Below are 19604 nucleotides of genomic sequence, written 5' to 3' on the forward strand. Positions count from 1 at the left end.
GTATTTTCATTTTCATTGAATTCAGAATTATTTTCTAATTTCCCTTGTGACTTTCTCTTTGACCTATTATAGGTTATTTACAAGTGTGTTGTGCGTTTTCCAAATACTCAGGGTTTTTCCAGCTATCTTTCTGTTAATGATTTCTAGTTTAATTTCATCATAGTAAGATAACATACTTGTATTATTTTAATTCTTTTAAACCTATTGAGGTATGTTTTGGGCCTAGAATATGGTCTGTTTTGGTCAATACTCCATACTGACTAGAAAAAAAAAATGTATGTTCTAATGTTGTTGAGAAGGGTGTTTTATAAATGTCAGGTCAAGTTTTTAGGAGTATTCAGGTGTTTTATATTGTTAACAGTATTCTGTCTGCTTGTTCTATCAATTATTGAGAAAGGTCTCCAGCTGTAATTATGGATTTATTTTTACTTTCTGCTCTATCAGTTTTTGCTTCATTATCTTGAAGCTGTGTTGTTAGGTACATACACACATCCTGTTTGAATTTACCTCTCCCTATCTAATGGCTTTGCATTTGTTTCTAACTAGCTCCCCAGACTCCTGTCACACAGTAATTGCAGTTAGTACATATCTAGCCACCTAGGCAGCAGGTGGTTTAATGCAATTCCTGGTGGCAGAGCTTTTTCCTTCTTCTGTCTAGATTCTTTGCTCTAAAGAGGTAGCCCTAGGCAGTGGATCTGCAGCAGTTTTTTGCAGTCATATTTTATGTCCAGCCTCACATCCCTCCAACCCTACCCCTGCTTCATGCAGTGAAACAAACTCTCTCCCATGGAGCACTTTTAATCTCCTTTGTCTAACAGGACTTTAGCTCCTGACTCCCATTGCCTGCTTTGGATTTGGAGTCCAGTGGTTCTGTGGTTAGTTGTATGCTTTGTATTTCTTTTCTGTGTCTGGTCTGTAGAAATGTCTATTATTTTTGAGCCTGTGCTATGTCTTCTTGGGATTCAACCTTTCATATTTTATCCATTTTACTCTATGTTTGGAGCAGAAGTGTATTAAAATGTGAATTTATGGAGTCGTTTTGATCAAAGTCCTAATCATACTGATAAATATAGATCAAAATAATTCTTTTAACTGCTGTATAGTATTCTGTTATATGAATCAGCCACATTCTGTTTATCCATTCACTAGGTAATTTTGACAGCACTTGAGTTTAAAAAATAGTGAGTTAAAACAAATTCTATGACTTAAACCTTGATGAAATACTATATGAAAAGTACTAAGTTCAGTTCAAGATACTTTGCTATGTATGAAACGTGAGAATAAATATTTCTGGAGGTAGATGAAACACAGAAGCTTGAAGAAGACAAGTGGGAAAACATCTATGGCTTAAGCTAAGTAAGAGAATGAGATCTGTGATGGAAGATCATAAAGAGAAAAGGGAGGAGAATCCAGGAAGGAATCTTGAGAACTACCCAAGTATAGATGGTCAAAAGAGGAATAAGAACCCATAAAAAGAGATTGAAAGGGGCATTTAAAATGCAGAAAGAAGAAGAGAATTTCTAGAACAGTATTCATTACTCTAGCAAACCACTGAAGTGATGAGAACCAAGACAGAATGATGGTATGAGAGCAAGACCTGAGTTCTACCTTCCACCCTCTATTCACCAGCTACTAGACTTTGGGTTAACAAACTGGCCCAAGTTACTGTATCTGTAAAATATGTAATAGATGGTCTCTAAAGTCCTTTCTATGTCTAGGATGTGATGTTTATGTGTTTTAATAAGTATTATATTGGTGACCTTGAGAGAACTGTTTCAGTAGTGTGTAAAAGCCCCGTTGTAGAATGTTAAGGAAATTTCTTTGATATGCTGTGATATGATAGCATATCGAAATGAGAGGAAGCATACCATAGCAAGAGAGATTAAACAACAGCAATCAGATGTTTGGAAAATATTTTGAATCTTTCATAATACCTTGGGAAACAAAGTAAACTAAATGAATGTTTTTTTTCTAGTTATACCTAGGTGATTTGGTTCAACCAAAACAAATGAACCATCAGAGATTTTTCCTATTTGTCACATTCCTTAAAGAGAGAGATGTATGTATTAGGATTTATTTTGTAGTAAGATAGTGTTATTTAAAATAAAGACTCCAGTTGGTTCAATATGGGTCTGCATTTGAGGAATAATAGATTAACAGAATTGTTAGCTTAAGACTATACACAAACCACCTTTGAGTATAACTCTAGGCAGTTGTAAGGGCCAGATACTTATTATTCCATTGTGGGTTGGGCGCGTGCATAAAATGTAAATCCCATCACTTTTCTCTAGGATATTCCTTGAGATTGTAGCTATACCTTTTATGGAAATGGAAACATGAAATCCAAATGCGGAAGCTTTCTGCTGCCTAAAAGCCTGGTCTAAGCTCACTTTAGTTCTCCAGTTTCCTAAATATTATGTAAAATATTTACTGTTTGTATTATTTAGTTTATAAGGCTACTCAGAGCTAAGACTCAGTTAACCTTTTGTCTCCATTCATCTTTGCGTTTTAGGTTTTATTCTAAATTTGCCCTCAGACTAAGATTTGTGGTAGGAAACTGCAGTCTAAGTAGTGTGTCAAGTCTTCATTTATTCTGGAATCATAGACCTGTGACTGAATTGTGATTGAGGAAATGCTGTCAGGTATCTTAGGAATCAGGAATGAAAATGGGCTATAGGAAGCAGGGGCGTACCTCTCGCAGCCTGACCGTCGTGCTACTGAAATCTGCTCGTGTGTCACATTAGGCAGGTGTGCCACGGCCCAGGAGCGCCTCGTGTGTGAAGGCCTGCCTATGTGCCCTAGAAGTGGAGCTCCTCTCGCTCCACTAAGGTTGGCTCCATTCCCCATTCCCCTCTTTGTCAGTGCCACCTTCAGCCCCACTTTACCGGCAGCCTGTTTTCTAACTGCTCGTGATTCAAACCCTTAAAATTGGAAGAAGCTGTTATCTCAGTAGGTGTTTTTATTTAATAGGAAGAAAGAAAAAAGCACAATGCCAGTTTTCCTGTGGTGGTGTCTTCACAAGGTTGCACCTCGTGTTTGGTTTCCGTTTATCATTCTCAGTTGCTCATGTGGTCATGTTGGTCTTTATGCCATGTGTAGTAAATTTTATTTCTCTTGTGACTGGTCATTTTCTGTTAGAAGGTCATGGTGGAATGGTGTTTAATATTCTCAATCAGTACTTCTGTTCTCAACCAGATAGAAATACTGATTGAGAATATTAATATAAATCAAGATTATTCATTTTAAAGAATACTTAGTCATCAGAAACCATTTACCTCTCAAGACTATAGCTTTGGGGCTGATGATAAAAGCTCAGATAATACCAAGTTTGCAGCTATAGTTCAGTTTGGATGGACTGTTGAATAATGAATAAAATAGCTAAACTGGAAGACTAGGAAGAAATTGGTTTCTGAAATTTACTGGGCATTTTGTAGAATCATGATTTCTTAGATAATACAAAATAAGAAAATGGGGATTAAACATGTTATCTTAAAATCATACTTTCATACTTTCTAGGGGCCCATGGGTGGCTCAGTCAGTTAAATGTCCAGCTCTTGATTTTGGCTCAGGTCATGATCTTGGGGTCATGAGATCAAGTCCCCTGTCAGGCTCCACACTGGACGTGGAACCTACTTAAGATTCTCTCTCTCCCTGGCCCTCTGCCCCTCCCCACCCTCTAAAAAAATGTCATAACTTTTACTTATGTGACTTTTAAGGGAGCATATTTAGTATGTGTAGTGATATACAACTCTGATATTTTCCTTCATTTTTGTAGAATAAAGAATGAATATTTGTTGTAGCCCATATCAAAACTTTTATCCATACAGAAGTCTATTGACTTTACTGCAAATTAATAAATAAACATTGATTTTAAGATTTAAACAAGTAGAAAGGCAGGTGAAGAAGTGGTACGGTTTATGGTACAAAATAAGGATGGAGAGTTATGAAGGAACCAAATACTGAAGGGCCTTTTATAGTCACTTAGTTTTCTATTGCTGCTTAACAAATTAAACTTAGTGATTTAGAACAATACCTGCTTAGAGTCAGAAGTGTGGGCACAAAGTGGCTTAACTGGGTTCTCTGCTTAGAGTCCCACAAGGCCAGAATCAAAGGGTTAGCAGGGCTGTGTTCATTATTGAAGGCTCTGGTGAAGAATCACCTTGCAGGCTCATTCAGGATGGTGGCAGAATTCTGTACTTTCTCCTACTTTCCATGTGGCCACCTTCGTCTTCAAGCCAGCAATGATAAAACAAGTTCTCTCATGCTTAGAATCTCTCTGACTTCCTCTTCTGCTGCTGCCTGGAGAAACTTCTCTGCTATTAACAGTTCATATGATTAGATTAGTCCCATCCAGTGAATCCCCCTTTCTTAAGGTCAACAGTGCAGTTTAATGTTATATAATCTTGAGACTAACACCAGGGGATAAAGATTGTGGGGGGCAAAATTCTGCCTTCCACAATCATGATAAAGAGTTCAGCCTTTATCCTGATGGGCTTTGTGTGATTTTCAGTAGAGGAGGGATGTGCTCACGTTTGTGTTTAAAACATTCACTTTGCCTGTAATGTAGACAAGGGTCAGTTTGGGGCCATGCTGAAGTTATGGGAAACCTTTGGAAGGAGTGTAATTGGGATTTGGTTATAGATATCAGAAGTCATGCTAGGTATGTTAAGAAGAAAGGGATTTAATACAGGGATTAGATGCTTAACAAAAATTTTTGGAAGGGCTGTGTCGCTAGGATTGCCTTAAAATGCTACCACAGAACTGACCCACCAATGGCACTGCTGCCTCTAGTAGGATCAGATAAGGAGAAACTCATGAAGCTGCTGTCCCTGGTGCTGGGTCAGGGGCTTCAGCAAACTTCTGCCAGGGGTGTTAACTCCAGGAACACAGTGTTTGAACTGCAGTTTGGTAATTAGGGAGCCTACCCCCAAACTGTGCCCACACCGTCTGCTAGATCCATTATATCTGTCCCCAAGGCTGCTGAATGTAACTGACAGAAGCCAAAGCTCACCTGCAAAAGAGTGTGGAAAATGCTGTTTTTACCTTCCCAGTCTCAGCAGTACGAAAAGAAGGCATTCCAGAGGAGGCTGGAACAGATCCTGAGGAAGCTATCTACAGCATGTTCTAGCATTCCAGGTTATTAATGACAGTGGCTTGAATTTACAACAAGTGGGCAAGAGAGGTGCACATAGATTCAGGAAATATTTAGGAATCAAACTGTTAGCACATGGCAACTGATTGAATCAGAATGGTGGGGAAGAGGGATAGGAAGGAATCAGGGTGACTGTCAAGCTACTGTTGTTCCCTGGTGCTGTTTACTGACATAAGAAAGACTGGAAAAGATGGTTGGGGAGTGACAGCGAATTATTTCTGGTTGTTTTGATTTTGAGAAAACTATGGGACCTCAGTGTCCTACTTTATAGGTCATTTAATTTGTAGATGGACTTGGCCAGTTGTAGCAAGTAGGCCAGTTTCTGCCTGTGGGTCATAATTTTGTGTACAAATCTGTTTATGGTTGAGATTAATTCAGTTGGCCATAGTGCCGAATATAAATAAGTCTAGAATTATATAATTATAAGTGGTAGTTTTGTATTTAAATAGACTTAGGGTTTAGCACTATTTCTTTAATCTCATTGTTGAGCGGTGTTTTTCTTTTTCAGAAGGATGCATGGGTGCCCTGTTCCCTAAGTTCTTCTTGTTTCAGAATAGTTGCCTTTTAAATTTCTCTCTGAACAAAACTTGGCGAGGTGTAATATTCCTGGGTCATGCTTTCTAATTTATTGATTTGGTCAGCTGTGGCATTGTTTTGCTCCTCAATTTGTTTCACTGTCTCTGCGATCTTTCTTTTCATCTCCTTCTGTTTATCATTTGTCTTTGAGCTCCTGTTTTGTTATATGCATGCACTTAATAAGTTCTAGACCTCTTGCCTTCAATTATTTTTTTCTTCCAAATTGAGTTCTGCCTGTGCGTTTTACTTACTGCGTGTTTCTTTCTTTTATTCCGCTTGCTGTGGTATGTGCCCGGTTGTGGTATGTGTCTCCTCGCTTATGCTTACAAGTGGCCACCTCTCTCCAGACCATCTCTTTACTGAAACATAGTATAAGTAAACTCTCCTTGACCCCTTCACCATTGTTTCTTTTGTCCCTCGGAGGCAGAGTTTGAGAGCAGGGGTATTACAATTCTACTTTTCTGTAGTCTGGAGGGAAAACATCTCTGCAGTCGGGTTCAGCTTTTATTTGGCCCCTTGGGTTCTGCTGTCTTTTCTAAAATTGTGTTAAATTATCGTAGCGTAATTTTACTTGTTTGAAGGCGTATAGTAGGAGATAGACGTAGGAAAACATACCCTTAGAGTTTGAATCATTTCAGTTTTTCAATCTGGAGCCTTGAAAAATTTCAAGTCCCGATAATTTTGCTTTTTGCTCGTTTGGGCTTGTTTTGTTTTGTTCACCTTTGCTAATATCCTGACATCCTGGTAGTGGGATATAGAGGCTGCTAGTCCCCAAGTGTTTCCTCAGGCTTCCTCCTGGCTCACTCCTTAGCCCTTTAGCCCAATTTTCTCTAAATTGGGAGGTGTTAGCACACTCTTTATCTTCTTCCTCCATAATGGATTCTGGGGGTTGGGTTAGGGTCTTTGCTTAGCAGAACCTCGTAGTACATGGTTTCTGGTTCCTTTTGAATAAAGCCTATCACAATAAAGCTATTCCTTCTCTTCTTTTGTTAATTGTTGCTGGCGATATTTTTACCCTTTTAAATAATGCTATCTTTGACACAAGTTCCGGGAGAAGATTCTGTAATCTCTTTCATCACGACACCATCTTTCTCAAGAAGCTCTAAATAGATTTCAGTCATTTATTTTCTAAAGGGGTATGTGTGTTTTGATAATGTAAATTCCAGAATAGGAACGTAATGTTTATTTTTTTATTTGTAAGCAGACTTAGAATTTACAAAGGACTTCTTCATCTACTATGTTATATAATTCTCTTGACTGTTTTGTAAGGTAGGAAGGGCAGACTTTTTAATCCCAGTTTTACTAATGAGGAACTGAGATACAAAGAGATTGATTTGATGAGTCACACAGCTAATTATAACACGGAGTCAAGACTCCGAAGTCAGATCTTCTGACTCCAACGCCGGTACTATTTTACCTTATCCTGTTACTCCCTTTAATGAAAATGATTACCTCCATCCTTACCCACACACATCTTACTACATCTTTAATATTCCTCCCAACCTTATCACATTGATTTAACTGAGTTAAAGCCAAAAACAAGGTGGGGGAATAATCTTACATGACCATTGTATTCTGATCCTGAATTAACCTCAGTATGTCTTGGTTATAATAAAGCTAATATGAGGTCTTTTCATCGTTTTTTCCTTCTCTGGTTTGTGGAAAATTGCTCAGCTTCCTCAGTAAAATCAGGCCTAAATCCTCCAAGGCTGGCAGTGGAGACAGGATTTTCCACATGGGAAACTTGACGTTGTGGGCCCTAGTTTCACCTCTACAACTCACTTTCTTCTTGGTATCTTTTGCTCTTTATCCCTGCCTTGATCAAGGAACTTGTATTCCTCGTTTGACATTTGCCACTTTTTTCACAAGAATGTATTCCTTTTTTTAAAAGATTTATTTATTGATTTGAGAGAGAGAGTTGGGGGGGTAGGGAGAGGCAGAGGGAGAAGGGGAAAGAGAATCTCAAGCAGCCTCCCCCACCCAGCATGGAGCTCGATGGGGGGCTCACTCTGACAGCCCTGAGATCATGATCTGAGCAGAAATCAAGAGTCGGACGATCAACTGACTGAGCCACCCACGTGCCCCCACAAGAATGTATTCTTGACTCTTCCACAAAGACCTTGTATTATAGCCAATGAAACTACACTGGAACATTCAAGCAAAGCATCACTGAAAAAGCTGGATTAACAGTTTACATACAATTAGATTTTGTTGTTGTTGTTTGTAAGTTGTCTTCTCTGGTGGTCAGAAACTGGCCTCCTTCCATCTTCCCATCTGTCACCAAGGAACATGTGCTTAGATATAGGCCCTTGATGATGACACCCAAGAAAATAAGTTCGACAGAGTGATGAGACCTCTCTGTAATCCTTGTGGTGTCTACTTTTCTAGGTTCTCCTTTCCTCCCTGAGTCTATTCTTCTATAACGATTAACAGCAGCAATGGTGACCGTCTTTAGGACAAATTCTTCTCCTATCCACAAGGATGTGGTTTTACCGTGGCCTCAAAAGGGCCACCATATCAGATCACGGATGCACACATAGTTCATCAGGCAGATAGACAGATGGAGAGGACATTAGAATGGGGTTGCGGCAGTACGGTTTACCTATAGTCCTGAAGAAGTCCGTGGTTCATGTGCTAGTGGCTTAAGCTGACACTGTTCTTTTATCCTTCTAGGTATCATGAACTGATCACAAAATATGGGAAGTTGGAGCCTTTGGCAGAAGTGGACCTAAGACCCCAGAGCAGTGCGAAAGTAGAAGTCCACTTTAACGATCAGGTGGAAGAAATGAGCATTCGTCTGGACCAAACAGTTGCAGAACTAAAGAAACAATTAAAAACTCTGGTGCAGTTACCCACAAGCAACATGCTTCTCTACTATTTTGACCACGAAGCACCCTTTGGCCCAGAGGAAATGAAGTACAGCTCCCGGGCACTGCATTCTTTTGGCATTAGGGATGGAGATAAAATTTATGTGGAATCCAAAACAAAATAACCTCGACCAGCCTTGTAAAAACACATACATAAGAACTTCCTGCAGGGCATTTGTTTCCAATGTGGTTTTCTTTAGGAGGGAGAAGGCTGTTTTTGTTTTGTTTTATTTTGTTTAGGTTTTGGGGGGTTTTGTATATTTTTCCCCCTAGGATGGGTAGGGGGCTGTTTTTGGTATTTTCTACCACAGATTTCTTCAGCTCAGCCAGCAGAATTGGCCACATCTCCAGTCCATGTGCCCTTCTTCGTGAAAGATGACCAAGAAATCACCGAGTTCTTACTATGTTCACTGGGCTGTGTCTACCACTTGGTTTTCATGACCATTTAGGTACACTTGTGGAGATAGCATGAACAGTGTGTCCCCCCTCAGAAGGGTAACTTGTGGGATTTAAATCAGGAGCAGAGATCTTGACAGGAAGGGCCAGCATTTCTCTCCCCCCGTTCTTCTGTTTGTTCCTCCCTCTCTCCCTCCTTTCCTATTTTGGTTCAGTTTTTCATTTTGTCTCGTGTCAGCATGTGTTTACCTAATAGTTTTATTCTGTCCATAAGTAACTTCTCATTTCTCAGTGTGGGCAATTTTTTCTTCATTTCTCCCTTTTGAAATAATTTTAACGTTTTATATGTTTTTCAGCCTGACTCTGAACTCAGGTATTCCGTTAGAACCTGTAACTCTGTTAGGATCTTGAAGAGGAGCCGACGGGAGAGTTAAATCTCCAGGAAGACTCGCTGCTGTCCTTGGCAACACGGGCAGAGCAGCCTGGTCCCTTTGTATGTAACCATGTCCGTTTCAGTGTCCCGCACACATGACGTCCACCCTCACTTCCATAACACGAAACGTGTCACATTCCATAGTTCTTTCATTTTGCTTGTCGAATGTATTTCCTCATCACTAGCTGTCTTTCTCATTACTTTAAGCCATTGGGAATAGAGGCCTGACTTTCTGAAGAACCCAGGAGAGTAATGGATATATGTGCGGGGAGAGCAGGGAATTAGCTAGCAGTCTGTCCGTGGCGTATGTGAGGGAACAGAGCAGGAGAGAAGTCAAGCCGTCCAGGAGAACGTGTTGTGACTTTCCTGCCCGTGCAGTCATTTGAAGCCCTGGCTCTTGCACTTTGCATTAAAAGTGGGAAATCTTAATCAAAGGGAGTTCTGATTCCCAGTTCTTCCCTGGGATTCTGTGAAGGCGTAATTGGACAGTTCTTTTTGTTTTACATTTCAACTTAGTTGCCCCTCCCTAAGAACAACTCTGCCTAATCTATGAGTAAAGTCTAAGTGTCAAAACTTCAGAATTGCCTCCAAGTCATATTTTTTGCAGAAGCTTATTTAAAGCACTTTTCTTTAAAAGCTAGTTCCTCACCTGCCCTGAAATCTTTGCGTTTGTTCTCGTAGCCCTTCATTAATCAGGGTAACCCCTTTCTGTGATAGATGTCTTTCTTGGTCCGCCATGTTTACAGATGGGAGCCTCGGGGAAGACTTGGCATCACGAAGGGCAGGCTATGTGCACATGAAGTATTTTTCCAAGAATGTGATCATTATCTGATTGCATTTGACCTTTTGACCTTTGTTATGGGATTCTACCGCTCCTACAAAATTCTTTGATTTCTTATGAAATTTTTAGATGACTCTTGGAAATTCTTCACATCTGCGGAGTTGTGATTATTATTGCTACTTTTTAAATTTTTCCTATGCCATAACAGCAGAGGTTTACTGTCTTAATGCACTTCAGGTCCAGTATCTGTAAAGCCTTTGACCCAGGCCTACTGAGTCAAGTCTACATTCACTGTAACATTAAAGGTGGAAACCAAAGGGTTTGAGAAAGTTGAATGAAGCCTGTTCTCCTTCTGCCGCAGACTTGATCTTTCAAAATCACAAGAATGAGCAACGGAGATCCAGGCTGGGTAGAGACGAGAATAATTATTTTGCAGTCACATTTTCCTGACAGATTTTTGGAAGCGGGAAAAGAGTGTGGCAACAGTGTCATGAAGAAAAAAACTGTGGGTGCTTTGTGTATGCGCGCATGAGTGCAGATGAGTTTGAGAGAGAAACAGTGTAATTGAGCCCATCGCTTTTGTCAGCCTGGGAAACAGATGCACTCTTATTTTTTGAGGTTGTGTGACCCCTGACTGTCCCACAGCAGAAGGCAGAGCAAACACGTAGGTTGTGCTTTAATCATAAGTGGAATGGTCACAATTGATAAGATATTTTATATATGACAAAGTTTTATGAGATGCTTTTTTACTATTAGAGACCTCTTCCTTCTGTTAGGACAGAACACAGTGTCCATCAACTGCAGGCATCATTCCTCTATTATACAGTTGCATGTCAGGGGAACTTCTCATCTAATTCAGTGGATGTGGGTATTTTTAGGGCATTGTAATTGATGGTTTTAATAATTGCTGAACAATTTTTGATTGAGACAAAGTCTAATGCAATTACTGGTCTTTTCGAGCTACAGAACAGAAGTAAAAGAGAAAAGCTATTTGAGCATGTGTACTTGTAGATTTATTTGGGCGGCGGAGTAAAGATGCTGCTTTTGAAATAAAATTGGTGCTGTGTAGACACTTGTAACCCAAATTATTTTTATAACAGGCCAAACAGAAGGAGACAAGAGACCATGGACCTTTGAGTCTAAAAGTTATGCATAATCGATGGCAGCTGCTTCTCTGTATTTTAACATTGACTTCATCCACGTGCAGCGAGAGCCTGTTATTGGCATTTATAAGGCAAGATGCTGACAGAGCCAGTATTACAGATATGTTGCTGCAGGCACAGCGTATAGAACGTATCTTTTCTAAAATAGAAATTCTTTTCAGTGGAGAGAAAGGAAAGGAGTAATAAAAGAAAGTCAGATCAAAACCAAGGGATCCTCTGTGCCCCCACGTAGCTGTTGAAGCCACAACAGAAATCAGCTTTTGAAATGGAATTGTCGAACTATCTCAGATTGCTTTAAAGGAGGAAAAAAAAGTTTAGAGTCTCGTGTCTTTTTTTTTTTTTTTTTTTTGATTCTTAAAAGTTTCTATTGTTTCTGCAACCTATTGCCACCATGTCCATAAGTACATGAGAAAGCAGCGGATATCCTATACCACCTTGTTTCTTTAGGACCTTTGGGTGAAAAGAAGCCCAAAACATAAGCTATGTATAACAGAGCCACATGTTATGATGCTATGTTCTAAAATTTTGTTCACTTAAAGAAATGCAAGTTCAGTCCTCACCAGATGTTTCAGCTGTGTTGCTAAGTCAGCGGTGTCCCGACCAGAGAACACTGGTTGCACAAGGAACTGACCCCCATTCGAGGCACGCTGTTGATGGCTCTTCCTAACGCACGTGTGAGCTCGACTTGCTCCGTGGCAAGTGCTAGGCTCTAGGGCATAGAAAACAGGAATACAAAATAATAGATTGTTCTAAGCAATGTCATTTCTGTTTATGAATTTGATTTTTCCCTTCATGTTAGATTGAAAACGCAAACAAACTGCTTTCTAGTACACGCAGAAGCTCTCTGTGTTACCAGATGTGTTGTGAACACTCTATTTTCATAGGTGCTTCCTTACTATAATATGTCCATTGTAGTGATGGAGAGGGACTGGGCTCTCTCAGGCTCTTTACTTGCCAGTTGTCTCCTGCAGCTAATGGAAATATATATTTTATTTTAGAATATAATTTAAACATGAAGGTCTATTCTTTGCACTTTTTATTAATACATATATATATAGATAATCTTTAAAAAAATTAAAAATCCAAGTCCACTTTCTCTTTGTGTTCTGATTTTTTCTGGAGTTCTGGGGTCAAGATACGTACTTATTTTTATATAGCTAAAGGTTGACATCACTGCTGTGGTTGAGTCCTCTGGGGAATTGGCCAAAGCTGGGACGAATTGGACCATTTTGACAAATTTCAGTGAAATTTCGCCAGTGAGAAATGAAAACTGCCAAACAAAGATTTGTGGGACGTGTGTCATTGCTTCTGTGTTAGCAAATTTTTATACTTCTAACATGTTCTTGATACTCCCTTTTTATTCTTTTAAGGATAAAGACCTCCCTTTGAGATATTTGACATCCTCTTTTTTGAGTAAGGATGGAAACCTCAATTTGATGCACTAAAAATTTACATTTTTTAAAGCGACACTTTTTTGCCTTCAGAAAATAATTTTCTATAAGAATTAGAGTTTTATACACTTGAACCCTATCCACTTATCAATAATTTCTTGGTAAGCTATAATTATCCTTATAGTTAACCTTATATCAAGAATGAAGGTCCAAGAACTGTATTTAGAAGACAGAGTCCATTAACTTCTTTTTTGGTGCTCCAGAAGCTATATCATGATCTGTTTAAATTTAAATATTCCTGCCTCTTACTCAAATTTCAAAGAGTATACTTCTAACTTCTATACTAAATGCTATTTAGTTAATATTTATTGTGAGCTTCTCCGAGTATACTTGCAAGGTAGACATGTCAAGACATCCAATACCCACTGGACTGAAAGATACTGTGACTCCCACCAGTTACTAGAAGGCATGTAAATCAAGAAGGTTAACCTTCAAGAAATGAAGTCACATTTCTCTTTCCAACTCTCCCCTGAAAAGGAAGTTACTTATCTGTGGCCTCCCACTTAGAAGTTCAGAGCTCAAATTCACCCAGATAAATTTTAAAACCCGTATCGGTCATTTCATCTTTTTTTTTTTTTTAAGTTTTTATTCATCAGAGAGAGAGAGAGCGAGGCAGAGGGAGAAGTGGGGTCCCTGCCAAGCAGGGAGACAGGACTGGGGGCTCATCCCAGGACCCTGGGATCACAGCCTGAGCTGAAGGCAGATGCTTAACCAACTGAGCACCCAGCCACTTCCATTTACTTTTAACTTTTTAATGTCACCAGGATTTAAGAACTGAGTTAATCCATGACAGGAATAGCACACCATACTCAACTCCCTAAAATATGATGAATTTTTTATTCCTCTCCTTCAAAAATTTGAGACTACCCCTGGAAATCTTTAGCTTTTCTGTGTAGTTTAACAAACATCTATTAAAATGCTCAAATACATATATTTGCCTATATATATGAATATAATATACAGGAGAGGTTCTTGTGCTAGCCTCCCACCTTACTCTGAACTAAAAAGAACAACACAACTGGGGGTTTTCACTAATACAGTTTAGCATTATTCTGCCGAGTCAGTGGCATTTTTACAACTATATTTCGAAACACTGGAACAGTGACCTACATAATAATTGATCCTAACAGAGCAAACTAAAGAAAGGAAATCAGTTCTTGAAATAAGAATTACTAATAACTGTTTAATGTTTTGTCTTATGCTTTTCTTCAATGTGGTTTAGGCACCTGAATTATTTGCTTGCACTCTATTTGAAGGCACACATATTAAGAGGGGAGTAACAAACTCATAACCCAGGAGGAAGGAGAGCCGTCAGTGGATAGAGTTGCTGGTCGTATGAATCCTTGCCAGGGGTCCAAACTCACCATGTTTGTTTCTGACGTTTCTTCTAAACACTAATAATGAACATTTATTATCAATCAGGACCCATTCTAGATGCTCAACCTGCATTAAACCCATTTGGTCTTCATGACATCCCTATGAGGTTAGCACTGTGGTTATCCCCATCTTCTTACTAGTGAAGAGATTGAGACACAGAGAGGTTAAGTGACTTGCCAAAAGTCACACAGTTGGTTAGCAGAGCCAGGATTCAAACCCAGAGAATTGGGCTGTGGGATCCGTGCATTTGACAGCTATTATGTAGTACTTGCTGCTGAAGTTCTCCATAACCCTCCACCCCTGCACACGCACATACACACACGCGCGCACACACACACACACACACACCTTTATTGGCAGTCTTTATGTCTCATTAAAACAAGATGTTCCTCAATATCCATTTGCTAAATTGAGTTGCTCTCTAACAAAATCACTGATGTGCATGAGGGCTCCAAACCCACACTGGAGTTTGTCCCCATACCACGTACAGAGTTGTGAGACGACCGTTGGTATGTATCTGCTGTCCTCCCTGCCCCTCTGATGTGCCACTCGGGCACTTGCAACAGGCACTGTTGACAAGAATAAACGAGACAGTGATACGATGCAAGAAAACTGAGAATTTGATTTTTAACCTGAGGACATTCTAGAACCTTAAAACTTTGTTTCAGTAAACAAAGGTAAGAGAGGTCAGTCAGTTCAGACTCAGATCTCTATCAAAGAGGCAACAGTGTTGAGACTTAAAATGGGTGTTTATAGAGGAAAAAAAGTTTTATAATTAAATGCAATCTGTTGCAAATGTTTTGTTACAGGAGAGGATGAGGCCGTCACTGCTATTGTTCCTCCTTAAAATGTAAGTGAGTGCCTTGCGAAGGATATAAATGTTGCTTACAAAATAGAGGAGACAGGCTATCTATTATGGGCTGCAAGATCTAGATCTGTCAAAAAATTGCGATGCAATTTCAGTGTGTCAAATCTTACACAGACTCTTCATCCTTGAATGCTTCGTAGTCACTGTAAGTAATACAATTAAGGTGTTAAATGAGAATAAGAGGAGGCAGACATCAAAAAATGCAGACAAAAGAGAAAAAATGTTATCTGAAATATCTGATATATTTGAGGGTAGATGTAAGCTTTACTCCACTATTAAAGAGTAGAAGCGGGACATCATGAATTGCTTTGGCTCTGTTAAAATTTGGTTTGGTTTGATTTTCAATTCGTTTGCAAAAAGAAGTCTCTTCAAAAACCATTTGAATTTATTTTCTAGAGAGAAAATGTTCACATGGTTCAAAAATCAAACAACGTAAAGATGGTGTTCATTGGAAAATCCCGCTCTAACTGCTTCACCTTTTATTAGTTTCTTATGTGTCTTTCCAGAGTTTACACAAATAATAGCAAATAATATATATTGTTCCCCTTTTATACAGCAAAGTTAGCGTATTATACACTAACATGCACCTTGCTTTTTTCACTTGAAATGTATCTTGGAGATCTCTCCATAGCAGTACATAGGGAATCACATTGTCCTCTGTTTGCAGTATTAGACATAATATTCCATTTATAGACATAATTTATAATTTGTTTGACTCAAACCTCATTGATGGACGTTTGAGTTTTTCTTCTCCCTCCCTCTTTCCCTCTCTCTCCCTCCATCCCAATCTTCCTCTCTTATTTACTATGTTAATTCACTGCAGTAAACAGCATATGTTCTTTCACATACTTGAAATGAATCTGTAGAATACATTTCTAGAAGTGGGAACGCTGGATAAAAAGGTCAAAGTGTTTGTAATTTTGGTAGATATTGCCAAATTGTTCTCCATTACAGATACATAAAAAGAACTTTTTTTTCCCTGGCTTTATTATTTGTCACATCCCTGCAAAGTCAAAGACTTTACTGACCTTGTTCTGGATATAGGATTCCTGGTTTGTGCACCTAAGATAGGGTCCTCCCCAATTAGGCATGCAAAGCCAGGCACCTGAATTCAACACATTACAGATTTGCATGAGCCATGCACATCGTCTATCTTACGAGCCATCTTTCCGCTGGAATCTAATTTTTAATCATTGGCAAGATTTCACCTCTGCAGGAGAAGGTATATGTATTATTTATCCTTAACAATGTAGGAGCATTTGTCTCAGCTGAGTGCTCTTGAAAAGTGATGGATTAATAGCCCTGATACCCTCTGCTTATTGTCTACAGGAAGCTTTGATCAGAGCTGCTTCTTACAGATCAGGGAAATTCTTTTAGAGGAACTACTTGGTACTGCATGGTGAATAGGGAATATAGTGTGTCTGCACTCCCCCCACCCCAGCTGTATTGCTAATGTGCTGGCAGGGATGTTAGAATAATGCCAATTGTGAGCTTTTTTGGTTATATGAGTCCTCTTAGAATTTAACTATTTCAAACTCCTTGGCTAGATACAGGTACTAAAGTTGTTTTCAGAAAATATCTTTGAGGGCTTATTTGGATTCCAGAGATGACATCTTTTATTAGATCTTAGATCTAGAGAATCTGGCTGATTAGTCAATAAACATTAGTGTCATTCAATGTGGTTTTCAAAGATCCAATGCCATTTTTTCTTATAATTAAGCCATATTTCATAGTTTATCCAAGCTCAGTGTCTAGAATGAGTAAGGCCAGCACGAAAAGAAATACTACTTGAAGACAAATAATATTAATTCTTTAAAAAACAGATCCCAGATCATTTGTGCTACAGTTTGAATTCCTGATGTTTTCAGCTTGCAATTAAGTGATTATTACCATGATATTAATATATATGAAAAAATTTAGAGATAATTTTTACATCAGGTTTTTGTTCTTTGCTTTTTACTTCGCTTTGAAGAAACAAAACTACTGAATGGCTTGTACCAAAAGGCAATAAATAACAGGTGGTGTTGAGGATGTGGAGGAAAGGGAATCCTCATGCACTGTTGGTGGGAATACAGACTGGTGCAGCCACTGTGGGAAACAGTATGGAGGTTCCTCAGAAAACTAAAAGTATCAGTAAAGGATCCAGTAATTCCACTTCTGAGTATTTACCCAAAGAAAACAAAAACATTAATTCAAAAAGATATTATTGCAGCATTATTTAAAATAGCCAAGGTATGGGAGCAACTTAAATGCCCATTGATAGATGAATGAACAGAGAAGATGTGGAATATTACTGAACCATAAAAAAGAGAAAGCTTGCCATTCATGATGGCACGGATGGACTTAGAGGGTGTTATGCTAAGTGAAATAAGACAGAGAAAGACAAATACCATATGATTTCACTTATATGTGAAATCTAAAAAAACAAATGAGTAACAACAACAGAGAGAAACAGACTTATAAATACAGAGAACAGGGGCACCTGGATGGCTCAGGTCATGATCCTGGGGTCCTGGGGTCCTGGGATCGATCCCCGCATTGGGCTACCTGCTGAGCAGGGAGTCTGCTTGTCCCTCTCCCTCTGTCCCTCCCCCTGTTCATGCTCTCTCTCTCTCTTTCTCTCTCCCTCTCTCTCAAGGAAATAAAAAGATCTTTAAAATTAAATAAATAAGTACAGAGAACAAACTGGTGGTTGCCAAAGGATAGAGGGTGGATGAAATGGGTAAAGGTGATTAGGAAGTACACACATCCAGTTATAAAATAAATACATCATAGAGATTGAAAGTACAGCATAAGGAATATAGTCAAAAATACTGTAATACTCCTATCATGGTGAGCATTTTGTAATGTGAATAATAGTTGAATCACAGTGTTTTACATCTGAAACTAATTTAATATTTTATGTTAACTATACTTCAATTACATTTAATTTTTTAATTCAAAAAAAATGAAAACCCAACAGACTACATAAGCATCCCATTTTATGAACATTAGTTTAAATGTCTAAGAATAAGGATTCAACAGATGACTGGATTAAGAAGTTGTGGTCCATATATACAATGGAATATTATTCAGCTATCAAAAAGAATGATTTCTCAACATTTTGCTGCAACATGGATGGCACTGGAGGAGATAATACTAAGTGAAGCATTTCTCTGCTAAGTCAAGCAGAGAAAGACAATTATCATATGGTTTCTCTCATCTATGGTACAAAAGAACTAGGAAGATCGGTAGGAGAAGAAAGGGATAAAGAAAGGGGGGGTAATCAGAAGGGGGAATGATGCATGAGAGACTATGGACTCTGAGAAACAAACTGAGGGCTTCAGAGGGGAGGGAGGTGGGGGAATGGGATAGGCTGGTGATGGGTAGTAAGGAGGGCACGTATTGCATGGTGCACTGGGTGTTATACGCAACTAATGAATCATCGAACTTTACATCAAAAACCAGGGATGTACTGTCTGGTGACTAACATAAAACAATAAAAAAAATTTAAAAAAAAAAAAATGAGGATTCCAAGGCAGTAAGAGAAGCAAACATCCAGATGTGATGCCCTTCAGAATCAATTCATTCTGAATGTCTTTACTGTATAGGAGAAGTCTTCAGGAACATAACTGCTTCCAAAGCACCTCATTCATTTCAAGGATCCTGCTATGGAGAACTACCATTTTTCAGGGAGAATGTAAGTATAGCCTTAGATCTAACCATCTTACTGAACTATATGTAGGCAGTCAAACATCATTGAATCAGTGGTCAAGGGGTAGAAACAACAACACTACAGAAATATCTGCAACCACCACGGCAGATTATACAACAAAGCAAAACATTCCGTTATAGAGGGCTTGTAAATTTATTCAAGACACCAGCATCCCAGATTCAGTTCTCTGGGAAGAAGACAATAAGGTAGAGTTAGAAGTGCAAAAGGCTTATTGGGGAATAACCCCTGTGAAAGTGAAGGGGAAGAAGGATTGCACAGGAGGGGCCACAGCCCATGCTGTGGACCTGACAGTCTGCCAGGCCAGTACGATGCTCTGGGGCAAAGAGCAGTCCTGTCTGGGGCCCTTGACCAATGCTTTTCTCAGTCATCAGTTGGGGAAACACAGTAAGAACATAACTTCAGCTTGAACACTGATGTAAATACTGAAGGAGCCAACAGCTGGAAGCTGTCAGCTAACCATACTCCCTGTAGCAGGAGAGCGTTCCTTTCTCGAAGGGGGATCTGAGAAGTTCTCCTTTCTATCTACCGCAGACCACTCCATGCAACATGTAGACCCAGTTCTCGGTGATGAGGGCCAGCTCCTCTCACGCTCTTGTGACCCTCTCTTCCAGAGTGGAACCTTAGAAGAGGGAAATTAGGGGAATGAACCAGAGCCCCGGCACTGCAGTTGATTTCAGGGTCACAACTAGTACCCATTTTCTCCCTCTTCCACGATCCATCTTATCACCTTAGCTGTCACTTAAGCTCGTCTCAGTGTTTACCTNACAGAGAACAAACTGGTGGTTGCCAAAGGATAGAGGGTGGATGAAATGGGTAAAGGTGATT

General features: G+C 39.3%; 1 protein-coding gene across 2 annotated transcripts in view; it reads left to right on the forward strand.

Moving 5' to 3' along the window:
* Positions 1-19604, forward strand: part of LOC100467394 (tubulin-specific chaperone cofactor E-like protein) — a 160432-nt gene that overhangs the window by 64256 nt on the left and 76572 nt on the right. Inside the window, exon 9 of one of the 2 annotated variants that reach the window (XM_034665990.1) lies at positions 8402-12459. The exons of the other annotated variant lie outside the window; for it this stretch is intronic. Coding sequence (XP_034521881.1) covers positions 8402-8720 — 319 coding nt within the window. The 3' untranslated portion in view covers positions 8721-12459. Of the gene's footprint in view, positions 1-8401; positions 12460-19604 lie in introns of those variants that run through there. 2 annotated transcript variants of the gene reach the window in all.

Source organism: Ailuropoda melanoleuca, chromosome 8, assembly GCF_002007445.2.
Source record: "Ailuropoda melanoleuca isolate Jingjing chromosome 8, ASM200744v2, whole genome shotgun sequence".
NCBI classification, from domain to species: Eukaryota; Metazoa; Chordata; class Mammalia; order Carnivora; family Ursidae; genus Ailuropoda; species Ailuropoda melanoleuca.